A 25,503-nucleotide genomic window follows, 5' to 3' on the forward strand; every position below is an offset into this window, starting at 1 on the left:
CTTTTTTTTCCTTCATAAGAATTTGCTTTTTGGAATCCAAATTTTTCCTGAATGCAGCGGATCTGTTGCTTGTTTGAATTGTATTTTTTGTTACATTATCAACATATCACGAATATTTGAATGACGCCTGTGACCCCTATGGGTGTTAGACAGCAAACAGACTTTGAAACATGACCACAATACAGTCGAAGCTTATTTGAAGCAATGCAACTAAGGTGTCATCATCAAGTCGGTATAGAACATGATCCTACAGGCCTTACAAGGTCTTGACGTCAGCTTGTAGCTCAGGTGTGCTTAGGAGCGTCGGCTCCGAGCGGTGCCTGCCGTTTCAGAGTGTCACCGGCCCGCACTCGCACGTTTCCGGGCCCCACTGGGGAGTTGCGCGCCTGCACCGATGACGCAGCCAAAGTGTTAACAAAAAAAGGCATTTCGCGTCAATAGCGTGGCCATGGTGGTCTAGTGGGCAGAGCCCAAGACTTGCCTTGGAGGTCCCGGATTCAGCCCCAGATAGGGTAGGGGACCTTCTTCTCCTGTTGCAGACCCTCCAGGACGGGCACGGGTCCAGCCAGCCTGCTATTAAATGAGTACCGAGGACCTTTCCCGGAAGGGAAAGGCGGGCCGCGGCGAAGTGTCCGAAACCCTCCCCCTGCTAGTGCCACTCCGAAGAAAGGGCGCACTCTACCTGGTCACGGTCTTGCGGCACAGTCTCTACTTTGCCTTTTTACAGCAAATAAGGACTTCATTTTCTATCTGATATTTCTCATTTTTTTACCAAATTTTAATTGATTGCGAATAGGCGCATTTTCATGCGAATACGATTAAAAATAAACAGATGTTTTTTTAAAGAATTATGTATCAGAATATGATTAACAAACGCATATGTAAATTAGCAATATCGTCTTATCAGTTAAGGGACTATAAACGTTTTGAACTTAACAGGACTCTGAAATCCTATAATCCTCAAAGGTGATTTTTCTAATTGAGTCTACTGCTTTGCGGAATTGATGTCTGGACAGTGACCCTCAGTCACGCACGGATGAACAAAATTGGAGAGGACCAACCCGTAAGGGCCCCTTCTTAGAACGTGATTGGTACGCCACTTGAGGTTGGCACTACTTCCTCCTGCGAGTCACGGTACACAGCTGGCGAGCGAGTCGTTTATCTAGCGAGCGCGAAGCTGGAAGTGGAGTGACAGTTGCGGACCGGAGTCGGCGGACATGGGGCTATCGCGTCAGCGTGCGATTCGTGCCCGATCCGAAGCGTGGCTTTGGAGTTCTGGATGGCTTGACGCATGCTAAGGCGACCACGATACGAATTGGTTCCTGGCGAAAAATCGTTCTATGGAAGTGGCCGTATTCCCGTGCTGCTCCGAAGTAATACGGGGTGTTCAAAAAGTCTCTCCGCGGTGCCGTATGATTGTTAAGCCGCGCGTGCCGTATAATTGTTCGCCTGCCTGGGTTACTTCCCTTCAAGTGGACTCGCCCAACATTTCACTGTTTCGTTTATCTCAGCCAGCGTCAGTAGTATCGTTGGTGTGTGTCGTTACGTGTTGACGTGAACGTTTAAGTTTACTTCCTTTGTTCGTTTGTTTCGTTTTTGTCACTGTTAAAATGCTAACCATTGAAGAACGTGCGTTTCCAGTCGAACAAGTGTTCAAAGCTGGCGGTAAATACACAGTTTCAGTTCGTCAAACATTTAATTCAGTTTTCCCGGAGACAGCCCCCACATCGTGATACTGTGCGAGATTTGACTAACAAATTTCGAAGTACGGGTTCAGTGATATATGCACCGAGAAGTGGTCGTCCTAGCGTTTTGTATAAGGATAAGCTACTCGATATTTCCGATAAAATGTCCATGAGTCCGAACGAGTCAGTAAGAAAACTCGCCAAGGAAACCGACGTTAGTGTCGGAACGGCCCACACAGCTGTAAGGAAAACATTAGAACTTTTCCCATACAAAGTGACAGTCGTGCAAGAACTGAAAAACACTGATCATGGCAAGAGACTGCATTATTGCCAATGGTTCAAAAATTTCGTTCAACAAAATGGAAGGGATATTCTTAATGAAACGTTTTTCACTGATGACACGTGGTTTCATTTATCCGGATACATGAACTCGCAAAATTCTCGTACATGGAGTACTGCAAATCCATTGTGTATCCGTGAGGAACCACTTCACTCTGTGAAAATAGGAGTCTGGACTGCAATTTCTAGACGTCGGATTGTGGGGCCCATATTACTCAACGAAACAATAAACGCACGACGGTACTGCAGTGATATTCTGTACCCATTCATAGGAAAACTTGTGTTAAGTGAAATACTCAACGGTTATTTTCAACAGGATCGTGCAACCGCGCATACAGTTCGCGTTTCAATGTCACTGCTTGCTGATGTTTTTGGTGATCGCATAATTTTACAGGGACTTTGGCCTCCACGATCGCCTGACCTAACACCATCTGACTCTTTCTTCTGGCGTGCAGCAAAAGCAACTGTCTATAAAAAAACGTCCACAATCCATCAATGAATTCAAAACTGCAATATCCACTTTCGCTGCTTCTGTTACAGAAGAAATGTTACAGCTTGTGTTGGGAAACATGATTATACGAACTGCATTGTGTATTCAACAACAGAGGGGACACTTTCAACATTTAATGTGAAAATTTGTAAGTAAAAATGAATATTCATTAAATTAAGAACTTGTATTTCACTGAGTGTCATTTCGGTATATTCACTGCGGCATACGGCACGTGCGATTAACAATCATACGGCACTGCGGAGAGACTTTTTCAACACCCCGTATTATTCCACAACTTGTGGAACAAGCAAAACGTACGCGCTTTTGTGAAGATTTTGTTCTCTGGTGATGCAAAACTGTTTTTCCTCGAAGTGTCAAACTCTACTAAAGGTGGCGCACTGGGCTCTCCATAATTTGCTGAATTTTAGTCTGTTTCAGCTCACGTATTTTACGGTGTTTTGGTCATGTATGAAAAGGTCATGCCATGTGATGTGATGACATCTAGGCAAACAGGCCAATCTATCAGCGGCAACATTCGAGAAGATAGTTATTAAAGGTATTGTATTGTATTGTACTGTATGCAACTGGGGACCTAGAAACAACGGAGAGGCTTCGTCCCGCCGTTGCCCTCAGTCGTTCACAACCCCACAACAGGCCACAGCAGTCCACTCAACCCACCGCCGCCACACAACGAACCCAGGGTTACTGTGCGGTTTGGCCCCCAGTGGACCCCATGGGAACGTCTCACACCAGAAATTATGGTGTACGCGTAGGTGGAGACAGTACTCCGTAAGTACTGCAGCTCCAAAAATGGTTCAAATGGCTCTGAGCACTATGGGACTTAACATCTGAGGTCATCAATCCCCTAGAACTTAGAACTACTTAAACCTAACTAACCTAAGGACATCACACACATCCATGCCAGAGGCAGGATTCGAACCTGCGACCGTAGCAGTCGCGCGGTTCCGGACTGAAGCGCCTAGAACCGCTCGGCCACCGCGGCCGGCTACTGCAGCTCCGATACATTCACTTCACGTAAGTGAAATAGCAAAGCTTAAATAAAGTAAAATGCGCTCTTTTCTGCAAATAAGGAGTACCTTACAAGTATGTATGTACGTGTGTGAAATCTTATGGGACTTAACTGCTAAGGTCATCAGTTCCTAAGCTTACACACTACTAAACCTAAATTATCCTAAGGCCAAACACACACACTCGAACCTCCGCCGGGACCAGCCGCACAGTCCATGACTGCAGCGCCTGAGACCGCTCGGCTAATCCCGCGCGGCTACCTTACAAGTATCCTGTGCCCTAGCTCATTATCCCATGCTGCATAGGTCATGTGTTACTTATTACTTACCGTTTACGCACTTTCTCCTGGACGACAGCGCACACGACAAACAATATCGGAGTTTTGGTCCATACTCTGTCGATAAACAACGTTTGGTTCCAATCTGACTGACTGACATCTGCAGGTCTGGGTGTCATAACCTAACGATATCAACTTTCTCCGCATGGAGAGTCAAACTTTTCATAACGTGTCAGTATTACTTCGCGTTGACATTAAAAAAAGACAAGTACGGGAAAGTTTCTCTTCTACTTTATCATCTAACGAAAGTTCATTAGAATACGACAACTTAGGAGCATACACATCGCTCGTGGAAGAAACGGAGAGTTTCGATTTCATGTTATTTTGTTGTGCTCCCGCTTGTATGTTGTGCGCAGAATATCGATTTCCTTCTAAGGCTTTCTGTGTAATATGTGGCTGGGAAAGACGCGACACATCTACCGTTTTGGTAACTGTCAGTGCTCTTTTATTATCTTTTACCGTTGTCTCACAATACAATAGGTATATTGTAATAAAATTCGTTTTTCGGTAAACATGCGCAGTGAAATGTACCCCAAACAATCTCCGCCATATTGTCAAATCTGCCGCCAATCAAGATTTCTGTAAATTGCGGTCTGTGTTTGACAAACGCGTCAGAGTGCCAAATATTTGAGAAAAGCTAGTTAAGTTTGAGAAACTGTTTGCTCGTTTACTTAAAGCGCAGACAGGGGAAGACGCGTTCCGCACCGGTGCTAGAAGAGGTCAGCACCGTTAATGAGACAAGGTTGCGCAGTGGCGGATACTGACTACGCTGCGGGACACTAGTTTCACACTGGCGCTACAGGACCGTAAAATAAGTACAGGCGAGCAGTCAGTACTCACCATGCTGCGGTTCCTGACGGGCGCCTCGGTCTCCGCTATGGGGAAGCAGGCGCGCTGCTGCTCGCCGCGCAGGCGCATCGAGTGGCTGCGGCGCATGGCGCGCGCCACGGGTATGCGGCTGCTACTGCCGCCGCTGCTGCAGCTGCCGGTGGGCGAGGTGGCGGCGGCGGGGGCGGAGGCGGTAGCGGGGGCGGAGGCGCCACTCTGCTCTGCGCCGCTCATCGCCTGCCGGCACACAAGCGCGTCGCGCCGTCAAGAGGGGACATTGTCCGGGCACTAGCCTACTCCAACAAAGTGCACTCTCACACAACAAAGGGACACGTAAAAAGAAAAGTTCGAGAGTATCCCATAACTAATTCCTTTATGCCGTAACACATGTCCTATCATTTTAAGGGTCCGCTCACTGCTGACATGTTATTATTTTAACACACTGACATTCTAGGGAAGCGATTAGTTGAATGCTGCAGTGGCAAATAGGCTACTGACAAGGAAAACTCCCAATTGGTACCCCCTCAGATTTAGTTGTAAGATGGCCCAGTGGATAGCCCGACAAAAACTGAATCATGACAACAGGAAGAAGTTGTACTGAACTGTAAAAACAAAAAGAAAAACCAAGAACAGTGTAAGCTTAACAAGTGTAATATTGAAAGCGGGTAACAGCCGTAGCGTCGTGGTTAAGCGGTTGCTCGATCAGTGGGTTACCTGTCTTCTGTCATATATATATATATATATATAAAAAAAAAAACAACCCTGAGTGAATGGATCAACGATGTAATTGAAAGGGTGTCATGTGACGTCCACCCCAACCAAATGTAGCGAACAATAACTGACAAAATGAGATTTCTTGGAAAAAAATGGTCACAGTGTTGAAGTATAACGCAGATGAGCCGTGTTCAAACCTATCTCATGCGATCAATTTTTATTTTGTTATATTTTTTTCACAACACTATCAACTGTCCGTCCAGTCATTGAAATGTTTGTTCTGTTTCTGTAGTCTTGGCGTCTGCCATACTATACGTTGGCTATACAGGGTGAGTCACTAACTGTTGCCACCTAGAATAACTCCGGAAGCATGATAGGAGCTGAAACGTTTGTGGGACAAAAGTTGCATGGGACAACGCAGGCCATAAGATAATAATAATAATAATAATAATAATAATAATAATAATAATAACAACAACAATGGCGTGTGACGAGGGCCTCCGGGCGGGTAGACCGCTCGAAAATGGCTCTGAGCACTATGGGACTTAACATCTGTTGTCATCAGTCCCCTAGGACTTAGAACTACTTAAACCTAACTAACCTAAGGACATCGCATACATCCATGCCCGAGGCAGGATTCGGACCTGCGACCGTAGCGGTCACGCGGTTCCAGACTGAAGCGCCTAGAACCGCACGGCCACTCCGGCCGGCGGTAGACCGCTCGCCTGGAGCAAGTCTTTCGATTTGACGCTACTTCGGCGACTTGAGCGTCGATGGGGATGAAATGATGATGATTAGGACAACACAATACCCAGTCCCTGAACGGAGAAAATCTCCGACCCAGCCGGGAATCGAACCCGGTCCCTTAGGATTGACAGTCCGTCGCTCTGACCACTCAGCTACCGGGGAGGGACGGCCATAAGATGACTTTGGTTTTGTGTTGCTATGTCGGGTCACGTCAGTGATATGAAGGTCAACTTTTTCTTTTTTTTAATGGATGCTATCGTTTGGTACTTATTTTATCATAACGGCTATCGAGTCGAATCCAATGATGTGTAACAGTCAGGTCTTTGAAGGTCATTTACAGAAGCCCATTTACAGAAGGTGTTTGAAGTGATGACCTTTGGTATCAATGTTGTGCTGCAGCATTGATGGAGTGAGTGGTATTCCTTACCACACTGGCACTTATCGAAACACATGCTCTGACCATTCTCTCTCACATATCTTCAGGTGTAGTTGGTACGTCTTTATAAACAATGTCTTTTACGAATACCCACAAGAAAAGATCCACAGGCGTCAAGTCTGGCGAACGAGCTGGCCACGACACATCTCCTTCCCGTCCAATCCAACGATTTGAGAATTGTCTTTGCAACTCATTTCTAGCCATCAGCGAAAAATGTGTCCGACACTCATCGTGTTGACACCTCATTCTGTTCCTTGTTCCTAAAGGTATTTCTTCCAATAACAGATCTAATGTTTCTTGCAGGAATGTGTATTCCCTACCATTAAGATTTACTTCGATGAAATAGGGGCCTATAATTCTGTCCTCCAGAATCCCACACAACTCATTCGCCGACCACGGTTTTTGGTGTGCAAACTTGCTGCAGCCAACATGGATTTTCAATTACCCAATAATGCAAGTTATACAAATTAACGTTTCCATGGTTTGTGAATGTAGCCTTGTCATTAAATAAAATCAAATTTAAAAAATGTGTCATCCCTCTGAATCTGAAGTTGAGCCCATTGGCAGAATTCAGTGCGACGCATACAATCCGTACCAGTTAATTCTTGGCGGAGACAGATATAGTAAGGGTGATATTTATGGCGATGCGGCGATGCAGAACACGAACAACACTACTCTGGCTCATGCCAGATTCCCTTGCGATTTGATGCGAACTAACACAAGGATTTCGAGCCACAGTGGCAAGAGTACCAATTTACCTTTCCTCGTTAGTAACTTTCCTTTGCTCGATATGTTTCCGATACGTTAAAGATCCAGTTGTTCTCAATTTATCATACACAGATTTAAATGTACGATGTGTAGGGCGGGTACGTTGAGGATATCTTTCACCGTATAAGTCTCTAGTTCTCACTGAATTTCGTTGGCATTCTTCGTAAGTGAGAAGCATATCGACTTGCTCTTCGAAGGAATTCATCATTGCCATTCGCCTGATTCGACGATACCAGTCTTATCGTTTCTATTAGTGTTTTATTGAGAAACCGAGGAATAGTGTTTACATGTCAATGGTACGTTAGATGGATACGCCGTATTGGCGAATATTTACTATTTTCACGATATAAGAGACAGAATTATCAAAGCATGTACTTCGATAAGTGGGAAGTGATAAGGAATACCACTCAATCCATGATAAGAAGATCGCAGCACTGCACTGATACCAATGGTCATCACTTCGAATACCTTCTGTAAATAGACTTTCATGCCACATTCAAAGACCGTACTGTTACACATCATTGGATTCGTCTCGATAGCCGCTATCAGAAAATAAGTACCAAACTATAGCAGCCCATTAAAAAAAATGACCTTCATATCTCTGACGCGACTCCACCTAGCAACAAAAAACCAACGTTATATTACGGCCTCCGTTGTCCCATGCAAAATTTGTCCCACAAACTTTTGATCTACTAATATACTTTCGGAGTTATTGTAGGTGGCAATAGTTAGTGACTCACCCTGTAGAATATGAGTCGTGTGGCAGCAATACGTTACCGTCTCAAGTAAACTTGATGAACAGGAGAGCAGGCGAGATACCACACAGACGTCTCACAGAAATGAAAACAACAAATAAAGAGGTGTGAACTGTGTTACAACAAAGGAATTAAAGAGTCAAAACGTCCAAAACGGAACTCGACTCCAAAAACGTTAAAAACATATGTTTTGGCAGAGCACAGATTAACTGTGTGATTGTGAAATTAATGCGTTTATTTGTTGCAGTTTATGTGACAAACTATTATGTTTTCATCATTTTCTTGAGAGTGATCACATTCACATTCATACGAACACCTAAATCGAGCAAGGAGGCATATCTCACTCACATACCAGGCGTACAAATGAGGTGCGTCGATAAGAGATTCCTATCATATGACACACATATTGTCACTAATGCCGTGTTTGACACACCAGACGTGTTTCCCGGTGGAGGATTCACTTCACTTGTGGCCTTGTCATCAAACGTTTGCGGTTTCTATTCTATAGCCACTTCCTTCTCACTGCTAATAGAGTAGTAGTGCAGAATCAACTCTCATTACGGGTACTTTTCTTACACTTCGTGTTGCAAACGGACGTCATACCACGACACAGACACAAACTTGAGTACAGCGAACAGCGAAGGAAAAAAAATGGCATGATGGAGGTTTGAACACCGCTAGCCTGCTTGCCAGTTTAACACAGTGACCACTTTTTTTTTTCATTTTCCTTTTTAAATCTCATGTTGGTCATTTTTCGTTGCATTTGTTTGGGACGGACGTCCCATGAAACCAGCTCCACCTCATTGTTGATCCATTCATTCAGTTTTCTGTATTATAGAGGGCAGCTAACCCTCTGACCGCACACGTGATAGATGGCACTGTAACAGTCACAAACATATGGTTCACAAATTTAGACGAACAGTTGGTAACAGGTAGGTTTTTTAAATTAAAATACAGAACGTAGGTACGTTTGAACATTTTATTTCGTTGTTCCAGTGTGATACATGTACCTTTGTGTACTTATCATTTCTGAGAACGCATGCTGTTACAGCCTGATTACCTGTAAATACTACATTAATGCAATAAATGCTCAAAATGATGTTAGTCAACCTCAATGCATTTGGCAAATACGTGTAACAACATTCCTCTCAGCAGCCAGTAGTTCGCCTTCCGTAATGTTCGCACATCCATTGACAACTTTCTCCACAGAAATAAATCCGGGGACGTCAGATCAGGTGAACGACCAATCCACGTGTCATGGAATATGCTATTCAATAACGCTTCAACCGCAAGCGAGCTATGAGCCGGACATCCATCATGTTGGAAGTACATCGACATTCTGTCATGCACTGCTGAAACATCTTGTAGTAACACTGGTAGAACATTACGTAGGAAGTCAGGATACATTGAACCATTTAGATTGCCATCGATAGAATGGGGGCCAATTATCATTCCTCCCATAATGCCGCAACATACATTAACCCGCCAAGGTCGCTGATGTTCCACTTGTCGCAGCCGTCATGGATTTTCCGTTGCCCAATAGTGCATATTATACCGGCTTAGGTTACCGCTGTTGGTGAATGACGCTTCGTCGCTAAATAGAACGCGTGCAAAAAATCTGCCATCGTCCCGTAACTTCTCTTGTGGCAGAACTGTACACGACGTTCAAAGTCGTCGCCACGCAATTCCTGGTGCATAGAAATATGGTACGGGTGCAATCGATGTTGATGTAGCATTCTCAACACCGACGTTTTTGAGATTTCCGATTCTCTCGCAGTTTGTCTGCTACTGATGTGCGGATTGGCCGCGACAGCAGCTAAAACACCTACTTGGGAATCATCATTTGTTGCAGGTCGTGGTTGACGTTTGACATGTGGCTGAACACTTCCAATTTGCTTAAATAACGTAACTATCCGGCGAACGGTCCGGACACTTGGATGATGTCGTCCAGGATACCGACTAGCATACATAGCACAAGCCCGTTGGGCATTTTGACCACAATAGCCATACATCAACACGATATCGACCTTTTCCGCATTTAGTAAACGGTCCATTTTAACACGGGTAATGTATCACGAAGCAAATACCGTAATGCTACGTGATACCACGTAGTTATACGTTTGTGATTATTACAGCGTCATCTATCACAAAGCGAAAAAAGTGGTCCAACTAAAACATTCGTATTTCTTTACGTACTACACGAATATGTAATAAAAATGGGGGGCCCTATTCAAAAAAAACGCAGTTGATATCCGTTTGACCTATGGCAGCGCCATCTAGAGGGCCAACCATAGCGCCATCTGGTTACCCCTTCAAGCTAGACGAGTTTCGTTTTTTGTAGTTTTTTCGTTTGATGCTTATTTCGTGAGATATTTGGCCCGGTCACTATCAATGGACCACCCTGTGTAGACATGGTCCAAGAGGGTGAATTTCCTGTTCTAACCCTATGAAATATATATGAATTAAAAGCAACTGTGTTATTATGGAAGTACGATTCAATGTTCTTTCGGACGAGAGAAAAATTTGTACTGGAGCAGGACACGAACCAGGATTTCTTACTTTTCACGAGCGGCCGCCTTAACCGCTTCGGCCATCCGTGCACGAATCACAGCCAGGCCAAAATTTCCATATTGTCGTCCATATGTCATACACTACATTCGTGCGTTACGCATATTCCCATACAAGAACAACATATTTATTCAGAGTACTTTGCGAATAAACTCGACATAGCAGTGCCTGTGTTGTTAAGAAGCATGATGAAATGAAACTTGCGTGTGGTTTGGGCCTCCCATTGTAATTCGAACATGCTTGCGTGTCCGATAGGACATAGCATCGTACTTTTTAATAACACAGGTACTGTTATTTCGTATTTACTCGCCAACACCATACCCGCGACTCTCAATAAACGTGTCTTTCCTGGATGGGAAAATACGTAACATACAAGTGTAGGTCGTGACACATGGACGACGACATATGGAACTCTGGCCATGGAACTCGTGCACGGAGAACCCCGTTAAGCGGGAAATCCGGCTTCGAGTCCCGGTTCGGCACTAATTTTCACTGTCGTCTTTCCAATGCACAGGCGATGGTGGTTCATAACCACAATTGCGATTACATTTCCTGTTATGCTATATCTTACAGAGTGCGCAACGCTGTCAGGCAAGACCAGGAGATTGAGTACTTGGCCACTGACGGCGTATAACCCACGGTCGATCGAGGAGGCTACTGAAGCGAAAGATTAACGACAGCCGCAGCTGAAAGTGAATAAAAAACATCAAAAAATAAAGACAGTTCTGTTACGTCATTATTCCTGTAACGACCGAACAGCGCCGAGTTTTTTTTTTTTTTCCCCAACTGAATCTTGATTGTGATTAATGATTTTCAGGTTAGTCAGGGATCTGAGGGCGAACTTTCGCGGCTTACGTTAAAATATAAATGTGTTGTTATTAATCGCCTTCGGACGTAATTTAGTAGTTCAAACGGTGCTGATAGGACTGGATGAGCTGAGTGATCTGTTGCATTAGGACCTTTCAGTGCGGTTCCGGTGAATTTACTTATGATAACCGAATTAATGATTAGTTTATTAATAATATTTGATTTATTCTGCGAAAGTGAATTACTCACTACCTATTGTCAATTTTTCCTGCAGTGTAGTTGGAATAGTCAAGATTGACACTAAACTGCTTCTGATTACAAACAATCCTGTCGAAGGAACATCCGCAACCGAGCATTATACCAGAGGTTGAAAATACTCGAGCCCGAAACCGGTCTTGTGTTAAATAAAATAACCTTACAACTGTAGCGGTATTTTCAACATCTAGTCAGAATTTACCACGGCCTGTTCACGATTAGCAAAAACAAATCCTTTACGTGCAGGGGATTACAATTTAGTAGTTTAATTCCTACCTTGTGAGGATTCCTTCTGAGGCGATTATTACAACTAGAAGCCCGCAGGTTTTAAGCAGGTCGAACAGTGGACGCCCGAGGCAAATAACACCCACTGATAAGGGAATCATCACATCGCCGGATCCTGATCTTCCACTTCTTCTTCTTATCAATGTTTTCCATGTATTCCTCTCACTGCCGATTATGCGGAGAACCTAGTTTCTTACCATCTACATCTACATCTACATCCATACTCCATAGGTCACCTGCCGGTGTGTGGCGGAGGGTACCTTGAGTACGGTTCTCCCTTCCATTCCAGTCTCGTATTGTTCGTGGAAAGAAAGATTGTCGGTATGCCTCTGTGTGGGCTCTAATCTCTCTGATTTTATCCTCATGGTCTCTTCGCGAGATACACGTAGGAGGGAGAAATATACTGCTTGACTCCACGGTGAAGGTATGTTCTCGAAACTTCAACCAAAGCACGTACCGAGCTACTGAGCGTCTCTCCTGCAGAGTCTTCCACTGTAGTTTATCTATCATCTCCGTAACGCTTTCCCGATTACTAAATAATCCTGTAACGAAGCGCGCTGCTCTCTGTTGGATCTTCACTCTCTCTTCTATCTATCTGGTACGGATCCCACACCGGTGAGCAGTATTCAAGCAGTGAGCGAACAAGCGTACTGTAACCTACTTCCTTTGTTTTCGGACTGCATTTCCTTGGCATTCTTCCAATGAATCTCAGTCTCGCATCTGCTTTACGATGATTAGTTTTATATGGTCATTCCACTTTAAATCACTCCTAATGCCTACTCCCAGATAATTTATGGAATTAACTGCTTCCAGTTGCTGATCTGCTATATTGTAGCTAAATGATAAAAGATCTTTCTTTCTATGTATTCGCAGCACATTACACTTTTCTACATTGAGATTGAATTGCCATTCCCTGCACCATGCGTCAATTCGTTGCAGATCCTCCTGCATTTCAGTACAATTTCCCATTGTTACAACCTCTCGATATACTATAGCATCATCCGCAAAAAGCCTCAGTGAACTTCCGATGTTATCCACAAGGTCATTTATGTATATTGTGAATAGCAACGGTCCTATGACACTCCCCTGCGGCACACCTGAAATCACTCTTACTTCGGAAGACTTCTCTCCATTGAGAATGACATGCTGCGTTGTTATCTAGGAACTCCCCAATCCAATCACACAATTGGTCTGATAGTCCATATGCTCTTACTTTGTTCATTAAACGACTGTGAGGAACTGTATCAACCGCCTTGCGGAAGTCAAGAAACACGGCATCCACCTGGGAACCCGTGTCTATGACCCTCTGAGTCTCGTGGACGAATAGCGCGAGCTGGGTTTCACACGACCGTCTTTTTCGAGACCCATGCTGATTCCTACAGAGTAGATTTCTAGTCTCCAGAAAAGTCATTACACTCGAATATAATACGTGTTCTAAAATTCTAAAACTGATCAACGTTAGAGATATCTAAGGTACAGCATCCTTCTACACCTTGTAATGGGTCAAGGAATAACATCGCATTCGCAAGATACAGAAATGCTCACGCCATTCTTGGCCAAGGCAATGAGTCACGTATGCGCCTACAGGTGAAATGTGGGTGTGAATGTCAAGCACGTGACTCATAAGAACAATATACATGAGCCATCTACGATTTTAGTAGCGCGACTGATGTGACTGATTCACTGTCCATTGCCAGGATATGCTAGTAGTTACATATCATTCGGTATAACAGTGTGACATCTTAATATGATGTCTCAATACATCTATGGATGACTTGGCGGAGGCTTTGGTTGTAAAAGTCTGCATTTTGGCTGCTCAGGAAACGTTCCAATTGGAAAACCACCTCTTTGTCTTTCTCTAAATGGCTACCATGCAATTATTTCTTCATCCAAGGAAAGAGGAAGAAGTAACTGGGTACGATGTCATGGAAATACGGGGTGGCGAGTTAAAATCTGATAGCCCACAGAAGCAGCATGTGTGACTCTGCCCTGTAAAGAGTATGCTGCTGCGTTTTATGGAACAGTCGTTAATCCTCAAGTTTCCACTGCTTTCTTACCTTCTTTCTTTCAGGATCGTAGTGATACACTCAGGACTCGACCGCGGTGATTAGACAGCTATGGAAATCATCTGGTTAGCGTGACACACAACTGAAATAGGTGTGTGTAGAGTTGCGCTCTACGAAAGCTACGGTTAGGTAATATTGGTAAAGTACAAAAATAAAGTAGTAAATGGTGGGGTTACCAGTAGTCCTGGTAGCATTTGTAGGGAAAGAAACAATTGTTTCTTGTTATTTTGTTTTGCACACAATTATAACAGCACATCGTCGGTGTTAGTCCATTGTACGTTTTATATCGTTACAAAATATAAATTGCATATTATAAGTAATAAAATTAGCCGACTGCGTAAATTCTCCGGTTTTACGTAACCAAAGGAATTGCTTATGATCCAAGAGCAGTTTCCATACAAACGCACAAAAAATCTATATAATTACCGTTGTTGTTTTGAACTCAATTGAACCTTCTTCATCGAGATCAAAGCCAAGAGTTTATTGTTATTACTGATAAGTAGGAACTATTTTACGAATAACAGAAACACATTTTATATAAAATTTAAGTACCGAAGCCCTGTTTGATATATTTTTGTTTTGAATTTTTTTGAAATGTTCTCCTTTTTTGAGGATATTGTGTTTTCTAGCGCTGTATGCTAAATCTGTACTTTTTTTAAAAAAAATTCTAGTACAACATCCCACTGTTTCACATTACAAATCAACAATCTTCGAATAATACCTGAATTATACATTGACGTTTCACTTTTGCTATAAATACTGTTTATTTTTAAATAACAGACAGGAGGACAACTATGTGGTACGAAAATATTCCGTAGGTTATGTGGCCCTTTTATATATCGTCACTTAGTTCTAGACAGTTTACCGCTTCGTTTTCTAGCGGGATGTAGTAAGAGGCTTATCGCATACGTAAAGAAAGCGATCGAAGTGAGGTTATGCCCGATAGGTATGTAACACGCCTAACGTACAGGTAACGCTGTTAACGATCTTAACTGACCAAGGAAAACTACACCGCAGTCTACGCTTATTATGGCAGCCTACCGCAATTTTACAACTCCAGAAGTAAGCAGTCGCAGAATCGACCAGGCTGTGATGTTTGTTATGTTCAAAATGTCGTGCAAGATGCTGAAAACTGACCCAAGACAATTTTTCCACTGTCTGTTCGATAGCGATACGCCGGTCTTTGCGCGCCAGCGCCTCCGCCTCCCTCGATGTCCCTTACGATCCACGGTTCTTCACAGAGAGATGGCCTGCCATTCCTTTCTTCGTCATTCAGACGGCAGTGGCAGCATTTCCGCCTCATAACGACAGTCACGTGGCGGTTCATGTTGCCGTTCCAGCAACTCAGCAGGGACTCTTGCAGCGCTTTTTTCCTTCAACTGCGGAAAACGAAATACGAGGGCGGTTCAGAAAGTAACCTCGGATTGGTCACAGTGCGGGTTGTGGGGGGAGTAGCGACGCCATCTGTGCGTTCACGCACTCAACACGTCAGTCGGCATCAAGCCGTGGTCGAGTGAACGTCGTACCTGCGCTGGTTTAGTTTTTGTGGCAGTTTGAAATGTGTGCTGCAATAGAAAACCCCGCCAAATGTGAAGTGCGTGCTGTCATAAGGTTTTTTACAGCCAAAGGATATTCTGCAGCAGCTATTCATCGTGAGCTTTGTGCCGTGTACGGACCAAGAGTTATGAGTGAAGGAGTTGTCCGTGAATGGGTACGTTTATTTAAAAGTGGACGAGAAAACGTTCATGATGAAGAGAGGAGTGGTAGACCATCATTGGTGACTGACGAACTCGTTCATACAGTTGATGCAAAAGTTCGTGAAAATCGACGTTTCTCAATGTCGGAGTTGTCTACTGGTTTTCCACAGATTTCTAAGACTCTCTTGTACGAGATAGTGACAGCAAGATTGGGTTACCGTAAGTTCTGTGCACGATGGGTGCCCAAAATTCTTACCGACCACCACAAAACTCAAAGAATGGCCTCTGCATTAGACTTTCTGTCACGTTATGAGGACGAAGGAGAACCATTGTTAAACAGAATCGTGACCGGTGACGAAACCTGGATTAAGTACGTGAACCCTGAGACAAAAGAACAATCAAAGATGTGGGCACATTCAAATTCGCCTACCAAACCAAGAAAAGCCTCGCAAGATTTTTCTGCCAGAAAACTGATGGCAACGGTGTTTTGGGATGCCAAAGGGGTGTTGTTGGTTGAATTCATGGAACGTGGTACGACCATTAATCAAGACGTGTACTGTGAAACAATAAAAAAGTTACGACGGGCTGTACAGAACAAACGCCGTGGTATGCTGACTTCCGGTATCGTTTTTTTGCACGATAACGCCCGTCCTCACTCTGCTCGCAGAACAACGGCCCTTCTTGAGTCCTTCAAGTGGGACGTTATCAACCATCCACCTTACAGCCCAGACCTGGCGCCAAGTGATTATCACCTCTTCATGCATTTGAAGAAATGGCTCGGGTCACAGCGGTTTGATGACGACGAAGAGCTCAAAGATGCGGTCACAGGCTGGCTCCAGGCACAAGCGGGTGATTTTTATGCAGAAGGAATTTCAAATCTTGTGAAGAGATACGATAAGTGCCTCAATCGCTATGGAGACTATGTAGAAAAATAGTGCAAAGATGTAGTTGTAAGATGTATATATTAAAATATTTTTATTTAACTTGGTGTATTTTTTTAGATCAACCGGAGGTTACTTTCTGAACGGCCTTCGTATATCAACGAGCTGCGCCATTTTGTTTTGACCTGGCTGAGGTTTTGTGGCGCGGGACTGCGATGTGTGCCAAAACTGCAGACATGGAATGGCAAATAAAAATTAACTACGGAACATTTCCATGGCATCCGTCTGCTTCTTAGGGCAGCGGTTTCCAATCTGGGAGTAATTATCCCTTGAGGAATAAAATTAGTTTTTCTGAAGGGTAAAAGCAGAACGGTTCAACTGTGATTCCCTCACGAAACTAAATTATTTAAAAAAGAATCCGGACGCTTTACAAGCATTAACGTGTGACAAAATGTGATCGAAATTACAGCTTGTGAAAGGACGGTGTGAATATCGTCTTGCTCACATTATCTACCCACTACACACGTACTTTGTACCATACAGCTATGACAGTAAAATTCAGGCACATACATCACACAGGCTTAAATATCTCAAAAAAATGATTTCTGCGAGTTCCAGGTGGTTCTTGAAACAGACCGGAAATTGATTCATTATTCACTTCGCAACAATAAACTAATTAACTGACAGAATAACACAACAGTAACTATGTAGTGGCTAATACTGATGTGTTGGCGAATGTGCCAACACCTTGTAGATAGAGGAGGCCGAAATGCACGCTATCTAACGCAGACGGGCGTGAATTCTGGAACAGGATAAGTAGTGAATTCTAATAAGAAAAGTATGCAGCTCCTCGAATACTAAACTTTAATCTATCCTTGTTGTATACATCGTTCTTCTTGAGACATTTATACGATAACTATCAAACTATGTAAGGCTAATGGCGCCTTGCTAGGTCGTAGCCATTGACTCAGCTGAAGGCTATTCTAACTGTCTCTCGGCAAATGAGAGAAAGGCTTCGGCAGTGTAGTCGCTAGCAATGTCGTCGTACAACTGGGGCGAGTGCTCGTCCGTATCTCGAGACCTGCCTTGCGGTGGCGCTCGGTCTGCGATCACACAGTGGCGACACGCGGGTCCGACATGTACTAAATGGACCGCGGCCGATTTAAGCTACCACCTAGCAAGTGTGGTGTCTGGCGGTGACACCACAAATACACTGCTGCAGGACCTACTTAGTGCTACTATTATTATTATTATCATTATTATTATTATTATTATTACGGATGAGTGGACCCTGTCAGATCACGCATTGCTATTGTGTTAGAATCTTCGGAGTTTCGAAGCATCTCCCATTTTTACTCTCTTTGTTCAAAAAAATGGTTCAAATGGCTCTGAGCACTATGGGACTCAACATCTGAGGTCATCAGTCCCCTAGAACTTAGAACTAGTTAAACCTAACTAACCTAAGGACACCACACACATCCATGCCCGAGGCAGCATTCGAACCTGCGACCGTAGCGGTCGCGCGGTTCCAGACTGCAGCGCCTAGAGCCGCTCGGCCTCACTCTTTTTGTTCTTTTTCTTTCTTCAGTCTGCTTTGTCCCTGGTCTAGTGGTGCCTTCATTCTCTGGTAGTACTTTCCAGGTGCACATTTTTTGTCTGCGTAAGTTTTTGCTGAAAATATGGGATTGGCTTATCTAAGTCTTCTCTTAAATGCTTTTTAATTGGCTCGATCCAAGGCATGGTTATAGTTGTTCTGCACATGTCGCTATCATCATCATCATCACCAGCTGGGATACCCGGTTTCGCTCAGGGAGTTGATATGAGGTTGTCTGGCAAGATCTCCTCCTGTTTTAAGTTTCGCATTGTCTAAAATGTAAATCAAATAAACTTTGCTTTACACACTTAATTTTCGATTTACACACAGTCACTTTACCACTCAGTACTCATACTCCACTGTTCGTTTTATTCACTCACTGCACTATTTTTTCGGTTCCTCCTATCATTGTGGAATATTCCTGAACATTCTGGAATGTTGCTGAATGCTCTCGAATGTTCTGGAATGGTCTAGAAATGTCTAAAAGGCGAAATTTTCCAGCCCTTATATCCTGAAAAGCACGCCTTCCATGTAAAAATGGTAACCTTCTTCATGGCTGTGGGATAGAGGGCTACCACACCGTACAACTCCCTTGATCGTACCAGGACTCGTTTCTGAGTTTTAGCTGCGCACACACTGTACACTTTTATAACACATACTGATGATTATGATTATTATTTATTATTATTATTATTATTACTATTACTACTATTAGTGACTGTGGCCAGATATAAAGCATTGGCAGCCTAATGTCGTCCAATTTCTACCATTTCAGAAGTAAGGAGTCCAGCAATCAATTGCTTAACAAACAGTATAGTGCACGCACTTTTACTTGGTTGATTTGAAATGTGGGTGCAGGGTGTGGGTGAACCAAGTGTCGGTACGGAGAGTAGTGCAAAGGAATCATGTTTTGTAGCAAGTGACTACCTCCAATACCGATACAGTAGTTGTAGGTGGCACTTGTGATGCACTAACAATAATTCCTTCATCTTTCTACATAAAAGATTCTTAGAAATAACCGGTAAAAATAGCGTGACTGACTCATTAGTTCGTGGTTCAATAAAACATCTATAAAAACTAAATAACTTATGGTCTATCACTCACGTTTACTAAAATTCAGCACCTTTATCTTGTCCTTTTTACGCATCGGAATTGTGAACGCTCCTATCTAGTAGATAGATAATCATGAACAAAATCATAAACACAGCAGTAGAGTCGTGAGAGGACGAGCAGCTCTTTATCAGACTGTCAGGCAACGTGACGTGCTGGTGCCAAGGCCGTTGGTGGAGCATTGAAGGTGGCGATATCGACTGTTTCTCTGTGCACACTCGGTGTCAATCTGGCGAGAATTTAAACAACCTGTGTCGGAAAATGTATTGACACTGCAACAGCCACAGTAAATTAAGATTAGTATGCTGCAAGGTGAAGCTGTTCGAAATAGTCCAGATGTGGTCAAAGCGGGCGTGCTGCGGATCTCATTTGACACGTCTGCTCGCAGGACGTTTAAAACAAAAGCACTACTTAAGACCATTCCTTCGGGACAGACTGGAGTTGGTTTGCGGTGATGTTGCTGAGTAGCTAACGTTCATGACATCGTAAGAAAGGCAACACGGTCGTTAAGCAAGAAATGTCAGAGTATTATCTGTTGTATTTGCCGTTTGCTCATCACACGGCGACCATTCGTAGTGGTAATATTCAAAATCGATTTCGTAGCGAAATGGTGAAATCTATTTCAAGTTTTCAAACGCGTGTATCCTATATTAAAAGAATTCACGAAACTTCTCGTTCCCACCTGAGCATCAATCGTCGTAAAAGGTTCCGTGATGCATTTAATTTCAAGCGCCGTGTTTTTCCCGCGCACGAGGAGGAGAGAACTGATGTTGCCAGTCGCAGGATGCAAATTAGGTAAGAAAAACACTCCATAACATTGCCAGTAACATGGGATTACTATGGAGATAGGTACTTTGAGGTTAAACAGTACAATCTAGGAAGACCCAAATCGAAAAGGAAAGTAACTCCAGGTTTGTAAACGGGTATAGCGACCTAGACTAGCAAAAATGTGATTGACCCGACACGTTTCCATTGATCGACGGTCGAATCCCGATGGTCCCGTACCCACTGCAATCTCAACTGACGATGTCGTTGGGTCAACATGTGAACACGTAGATGGTGGGTCCGCTGTCTTGTTCTTAGAAGCACTCGTGTGTGAACCAGTATTGTGCTCTTTCAGCAGAGATAACACAGATCATCATCTGCCTTACTTTACAGAGCAGACAAGCCTCCGAACCCCACTTTCTGCGAAGAGTCGTGGACGACGTCAAACCATTTATCGCGTAGTGGTAGTTTCACTGTCCTACCTCTTTCCGTCGATGCTCACGACAGTAGCACGTGAACATTCGACCGGCTTTGCCGTTTTCGAGATCTCGTTCACAGGCTTTGTGTAATAATGATCTGCCCTTTGTCAGAGTCGCTTATCTCAGTGGATTTCCCCATTTTCAGCTGTATCTTTGCTAGGGTGACACCTCGTCCGTGTCTGCTCCTCTTACGAACCTTCGTTACCGCATCACGTGCTCGTAACGGCGTCAGGCGGCATCCAACCAAAGCCTTCTAGATACAAGGCCTACGCACAACGGCCATATTGGCACCTGACGTCACAAACTGTTGGCCATCTTATCTTCAGTCGGCAGTCCTGTTGGCGTGTATGTTGTGTTGAAAGTGTGTGACACGTGAAACTGATACATATTTCATACAGTATTCGCTTACAGTTCTTCGAAGTATAGGATACAAGTGCTGCGTTCCCTTTTGCCAGGGAAATTATAAATCCCAAAAAGGCATGAAAGTGCACATGTTTCGATTTCCCAAATGTGTGAAGTTGAGAAATCGCAGGATTGCAGCTATTCCCAGACGGGAATTTGTGTCTATCCATCATTCAAGGGTAAGTAAATGACAAAAAAAATTGTAGCGTGTTATTTGTTTCCATTGAACCACATTTGCCAATTGTTTTTAAAAGCAGTTATGTATCATGTACTAGCATCATTTGTTTCTTAATTCTGGATCATTGCTACGAGGTTAATACGAAGCTGGCTGTGAAATGTCTCTCATATTTGCAACTATTGTCGCACAGAATAGTTATATTAATTAGTGTGACTCGAAAATGTTTAGTATTCCTTATCATTCCTACCAGATTATGGAGTTTCCAGTAATTTTATTTGGAAGAGCTACAGAATGATTTTGTTCAGTTTTACATATACAGCTATTCGGAAATAATTTCAATATGATAATTAGCTTTAATGAATTCAGTGTTCGACAGATTAAGCAGTATAGGAAGCAAAATTTCGAGGTAAGTGCATTATGATTAAATTAACAGCACTCTGTAACACGAATTTCAATCAAGGATATAGGAGAAACAATCTTTCGTGTTTAAGGTTCTAAAGTTCTGGAGAAACAGGAAATTAAAATATTTTTTCGGGTTTTTTGATTTATTACACATTATGTCAGGAGGTGCTCCATTTCGTCGAATGATTTGAGTTTCGTGTGAGATAAGCAAATTTTGAAGTGGAGAGGAAAATTTACGAAAATAACCAGGGAAACAAATTCTTAAATTCTATAGGAGATCCAGTTGATTTATTTAAAACCGAAAACGTCTGCTTGTTGTTGCATATTTCCGATTTTTTACTGCAATAAAGCGTAGCTCCTGAGGTAAAAGAATTTAAAATTACAGTTTGTATTCAAGCCTAGAAACGCGCATTTAAGGCAAATTGTCAAAATAATTTTACATCTTGAAATAACATAGGGCAGTTTTGTTCAGTTACTTTACGCATTGATATAAATTTCCACACTTGCATTACAAGGACATGTAGAAAAGGAAAGCACGAGAATCATAATGTTTCGGCTGACACATTGTGTCAAACTCTGCATTTTTAGCTTGAGAGGCTGCACCCACTACTCACAACTTCAAGATGAATACTGTGAAAAGTTAAACTATTGAGAAATTGTATAAATTCGTAGAGTTTACGCAGTGTGCGCCGACACAGCTGTGTTGTCAGTCTAATCTTCACGTATACTTGCTCCACCAGCCATTGACGACAGACAGTATTCTCTCAGATTTCAGTGAATAACAGCGGTCAGAAGAGCTACACAGATCATGAATGCACTTGGACTGCAAGAAGAACTGGTGTATCAGGTATCGTGTGGGCTTAGGTAACTGCAGAGCAGATGATGGTAACGAAACAGATAGCTAGACATTGCGTCTCATTTGCGCCACCTTGGCACGCCGTTGGCGGTTTTCATTCTCTGCTATCTTCTTTTTTGCGGACGGAGCTTCAAATGACTCGAGGGAACCGCAAAACCTCACAGAGCATAGGGAGTATCCGGAGCGTCCGTCGCATTCAGCCCCCTCCTTTGATACCGGTTAGTTCACGGTGAAACGAAAGTATCTGGTATGGCATGGCAATATTTGTGTACAATGCCGGCAACATTACAAAAACTTTATACTCTTGTGTTCACCTGTTCCATACAAAGCTACAATTCCTAGAGAAGACAATTTTGATTTGTGACATTATCTGGGACGTTACTATCCACATAGTGGTTATTGTTGATATGCAGTGAAAAGAAGTAAGTATGACAATAAATTATTTGAGTTTAAAGAGTAATAGCTAATACACAATAACGAGAAAGTGGAGACGGAACGAATGGCAAGGGGCAAACGTAAAAGTTCTTTTGGGTAATCACATATGGAGTTGAACCTTGGGTCATGATCTGAGTTAACTTTGTTTATAACCTTTTCATTGACCGCGTTATTTTCCCACTCGTAATTAGTTTCAGGCTTGAAATCATCTTAAAGACAAAGGCACAAGTGGTAGGGGGAACTTGCAAAATAGCTGAAAATTAATTACAGCGGTAAACAATCGTTACCCCGAATGTCAGTCCACTGTCTTCATCACCGTGTCATCTTGCTCAGACATTCAGCAACACCACGAAATATTTTTTTCCCGCTTAATACGCCATGCGTCATTTCAAATGGTTACCAAAGAACTACACGTCGTATTGATTTGAAATGTTCAGAAAAAGCCTTTTAGATGACCCTGAAGGATTGGTCCTCCTCCACTTTCCTCATATTTGTGGAATCTGAAGGTCAGTGCCTGGACATAATTTGTCAAAGCAGTACGACACATTGAAAAACCGCCTTTAAAAGAGTTAAGTACAAAACACTTATACATTACTCGCCAGTAGCTGAATCCAGTATGTAACTTGGTGGCTGAGTGGCTTAATGACTAAAATCCTAAAGGTCTAGGGTTCAAACCTCAGTCGGTTCTAACAGTGTACGGCGTACAACTTTCGTAATCTTGAGGTCAGTGGTATTCGATTCTCGATACACTGAACTTGCTTTTTTAATTTTATTGAAGTTCTATATTTATTTCCAAATGACAATTTATATTAAAAAATAATGAACCATAATTTTTTAAATAAAATTCTTTAACTTCTCAATTACTGGTCGTATGGAAATGATTTATTTTCAAATGACAATTTATATTAAAAAAAACTGAAACATAATTTTTTAAATAAAATTCTTTAACTTATCAATTACTGGTCGTATGGAAATGATTTATTTTCAAATGACAAATTATATTAAAAAATACTGAACCATAATTTTTTAAATAAAATTCTTTAACTTATCAATTACTGGTCGTATGGAAATGAAATTTGACACGAACATGCTAAATATCTTTCTGTGAATGTCGTTTTGTTAAAAGTTCATATATCACCAATACACTGTTTAGTTTGCATAAATGAAGTATATTTTTTGTTTTGAAAACCCACATTTTCATGTGATTAGCAGTTTAAAAAAAAGACTATTTTTATTGCAAACTTACGTTTCAATATTTTTTATTATATTTACATTTGTTAATAAATACGAAATTTAAATAAATGTATAAAGAAGTTACTATTAACGAAGTTTGAACCATCTGCTTTACGATGACTAGACTTTTACGCTATGCACTGAGCTACCGACGATTATTTTGCTAAGCTAAAAATGTTTTGTACTTATCAGAGCTTGGAAATTAATTTTGGAAGGCGATTTAATTGAATTCTTTTTCATTTTCGTCCTGCTGCTTTAGGAAATTCATGCTCGGACACAGCTTCATAACCTGCAAGTATAAGGGAAATAGGATACGGTTATACCATTCCATGCGGCCCCCTTGCGTACTAGGAATGGCGCACTTTAACGTAGTTTTGGAGCAAATTGTAAGTAGGCTGTTTATGTTTTCTCTATGTAAGTAGGCTGTTTATGTTCTCTATGTAAGTAGGCTGTTTATGTTTTCTTATTGGCAATGTTACGTAGCGCTCAATATGAAAATCACTGGCTGTGCTGTGTGCAGTCTGTGGCTAGTTTGCATTGTTGTCTGCCATTGTAGTGTTGGGCAGCGGCAGCTGGATGTGAACAGCGCGTAGCGTTGCGCAGTTGGAGGTGAGCCGCCAGCAGTGGTGGATGTGGGGAGAGAGATGGCTGAGATTTGTAATTTGTCATGAACTGCTATATTTATATATGATGATATCAAGGTAAATACATTGTTTGTTCTCTATTAATATCTTTCATTTGCTAACTATCCCTATCAGTAGTTAGTGCCTTCCATAGTCTGAATCTTTTATTTAGCTGGCAGTAGTGGCGCTCGCTGTATTGCAGTAGCTTGAGCAGCGAAGATTTTTGTGAGGTAAGTGATTTGTGAAGGGTATAGTTTAATGTTAGTCAGGGCCATTCTTTTGTAGGGAATTTTGAAAGTCAGATTGCGTTGCGCTAACAAAATATTGTGTGTCAGGTTAAGCACAGTCATGTATAAATTGTTCAAAGGGGACGTTTCATATGGCGACCCTGCCAGGATACCTCACTGGAATCTTCTGATTTTTCTTGTAGTTTGTGTATTTAGTGTAGCTTTTGTTTATTGCTAGCACGTAATTGTAGAGAGAATCTCCTTTGTAGTTGTAGCCTTTCATTGTTGTATAGTAAAACAGTTGTGGCATGCATGTAGATTTGCACCAAGTATTTCGCAGCTGCGCTTGCAATTAACTAGATATTATTTTCAGTGCTATGTTAATGTGTTCTCTTATTTTTGATCTTCAAATTGTGTTTTTCTGTGTTATCGTGTGAAATATTGTGACAATTATGGCGTGTGAAAAGCGTAACACTAGGCTCCAAACTAAACTGAGAAATAATAGTGACGAC

At 42.4% G+C, this 25,503-nt stretch overlaps 1 protein-coding gene across 1 annotated transcript in view; it reads right to left on the bottom strand.

The window, feature by feature from the left end:
* LOC126456835 (protein quick-to-court) overlaps window positions 1–25,503 on the bottom strand; it is a 332,255-nt gene that overhangs the window by 158,251 nt on the left and 148,501 nt on the right. The window contains exon 3 of the mRNA XM_050092640.1: window positions 4,721–4,945. Coding sequence (XP_049948597.1) covers window positions 4,721–4,942 — 222 coding nt within the window. The 5' untranslated portion in view covers window positions 4,943–4,945. The remainder of the gene's footprint in view (window positions 1–4,720; window positions 4,946–25,503) is intronic.

Source organism: Schistocerca serialis, chromosome 2 (genome assembly GCF_023864345.2).
Source record: "Schistocerca serialis cubense isolate TAMUIC-IGC-003099 chromosome 2, iqSchSeri2.2, whole genome shotgun sequence".
Taxonomy (NCBI): Eukaryota; Metazoa; Arthropoda; class Insecta; order Orthoptera; family Acrididae; genus Schistocerca; species Schistocerca serialis.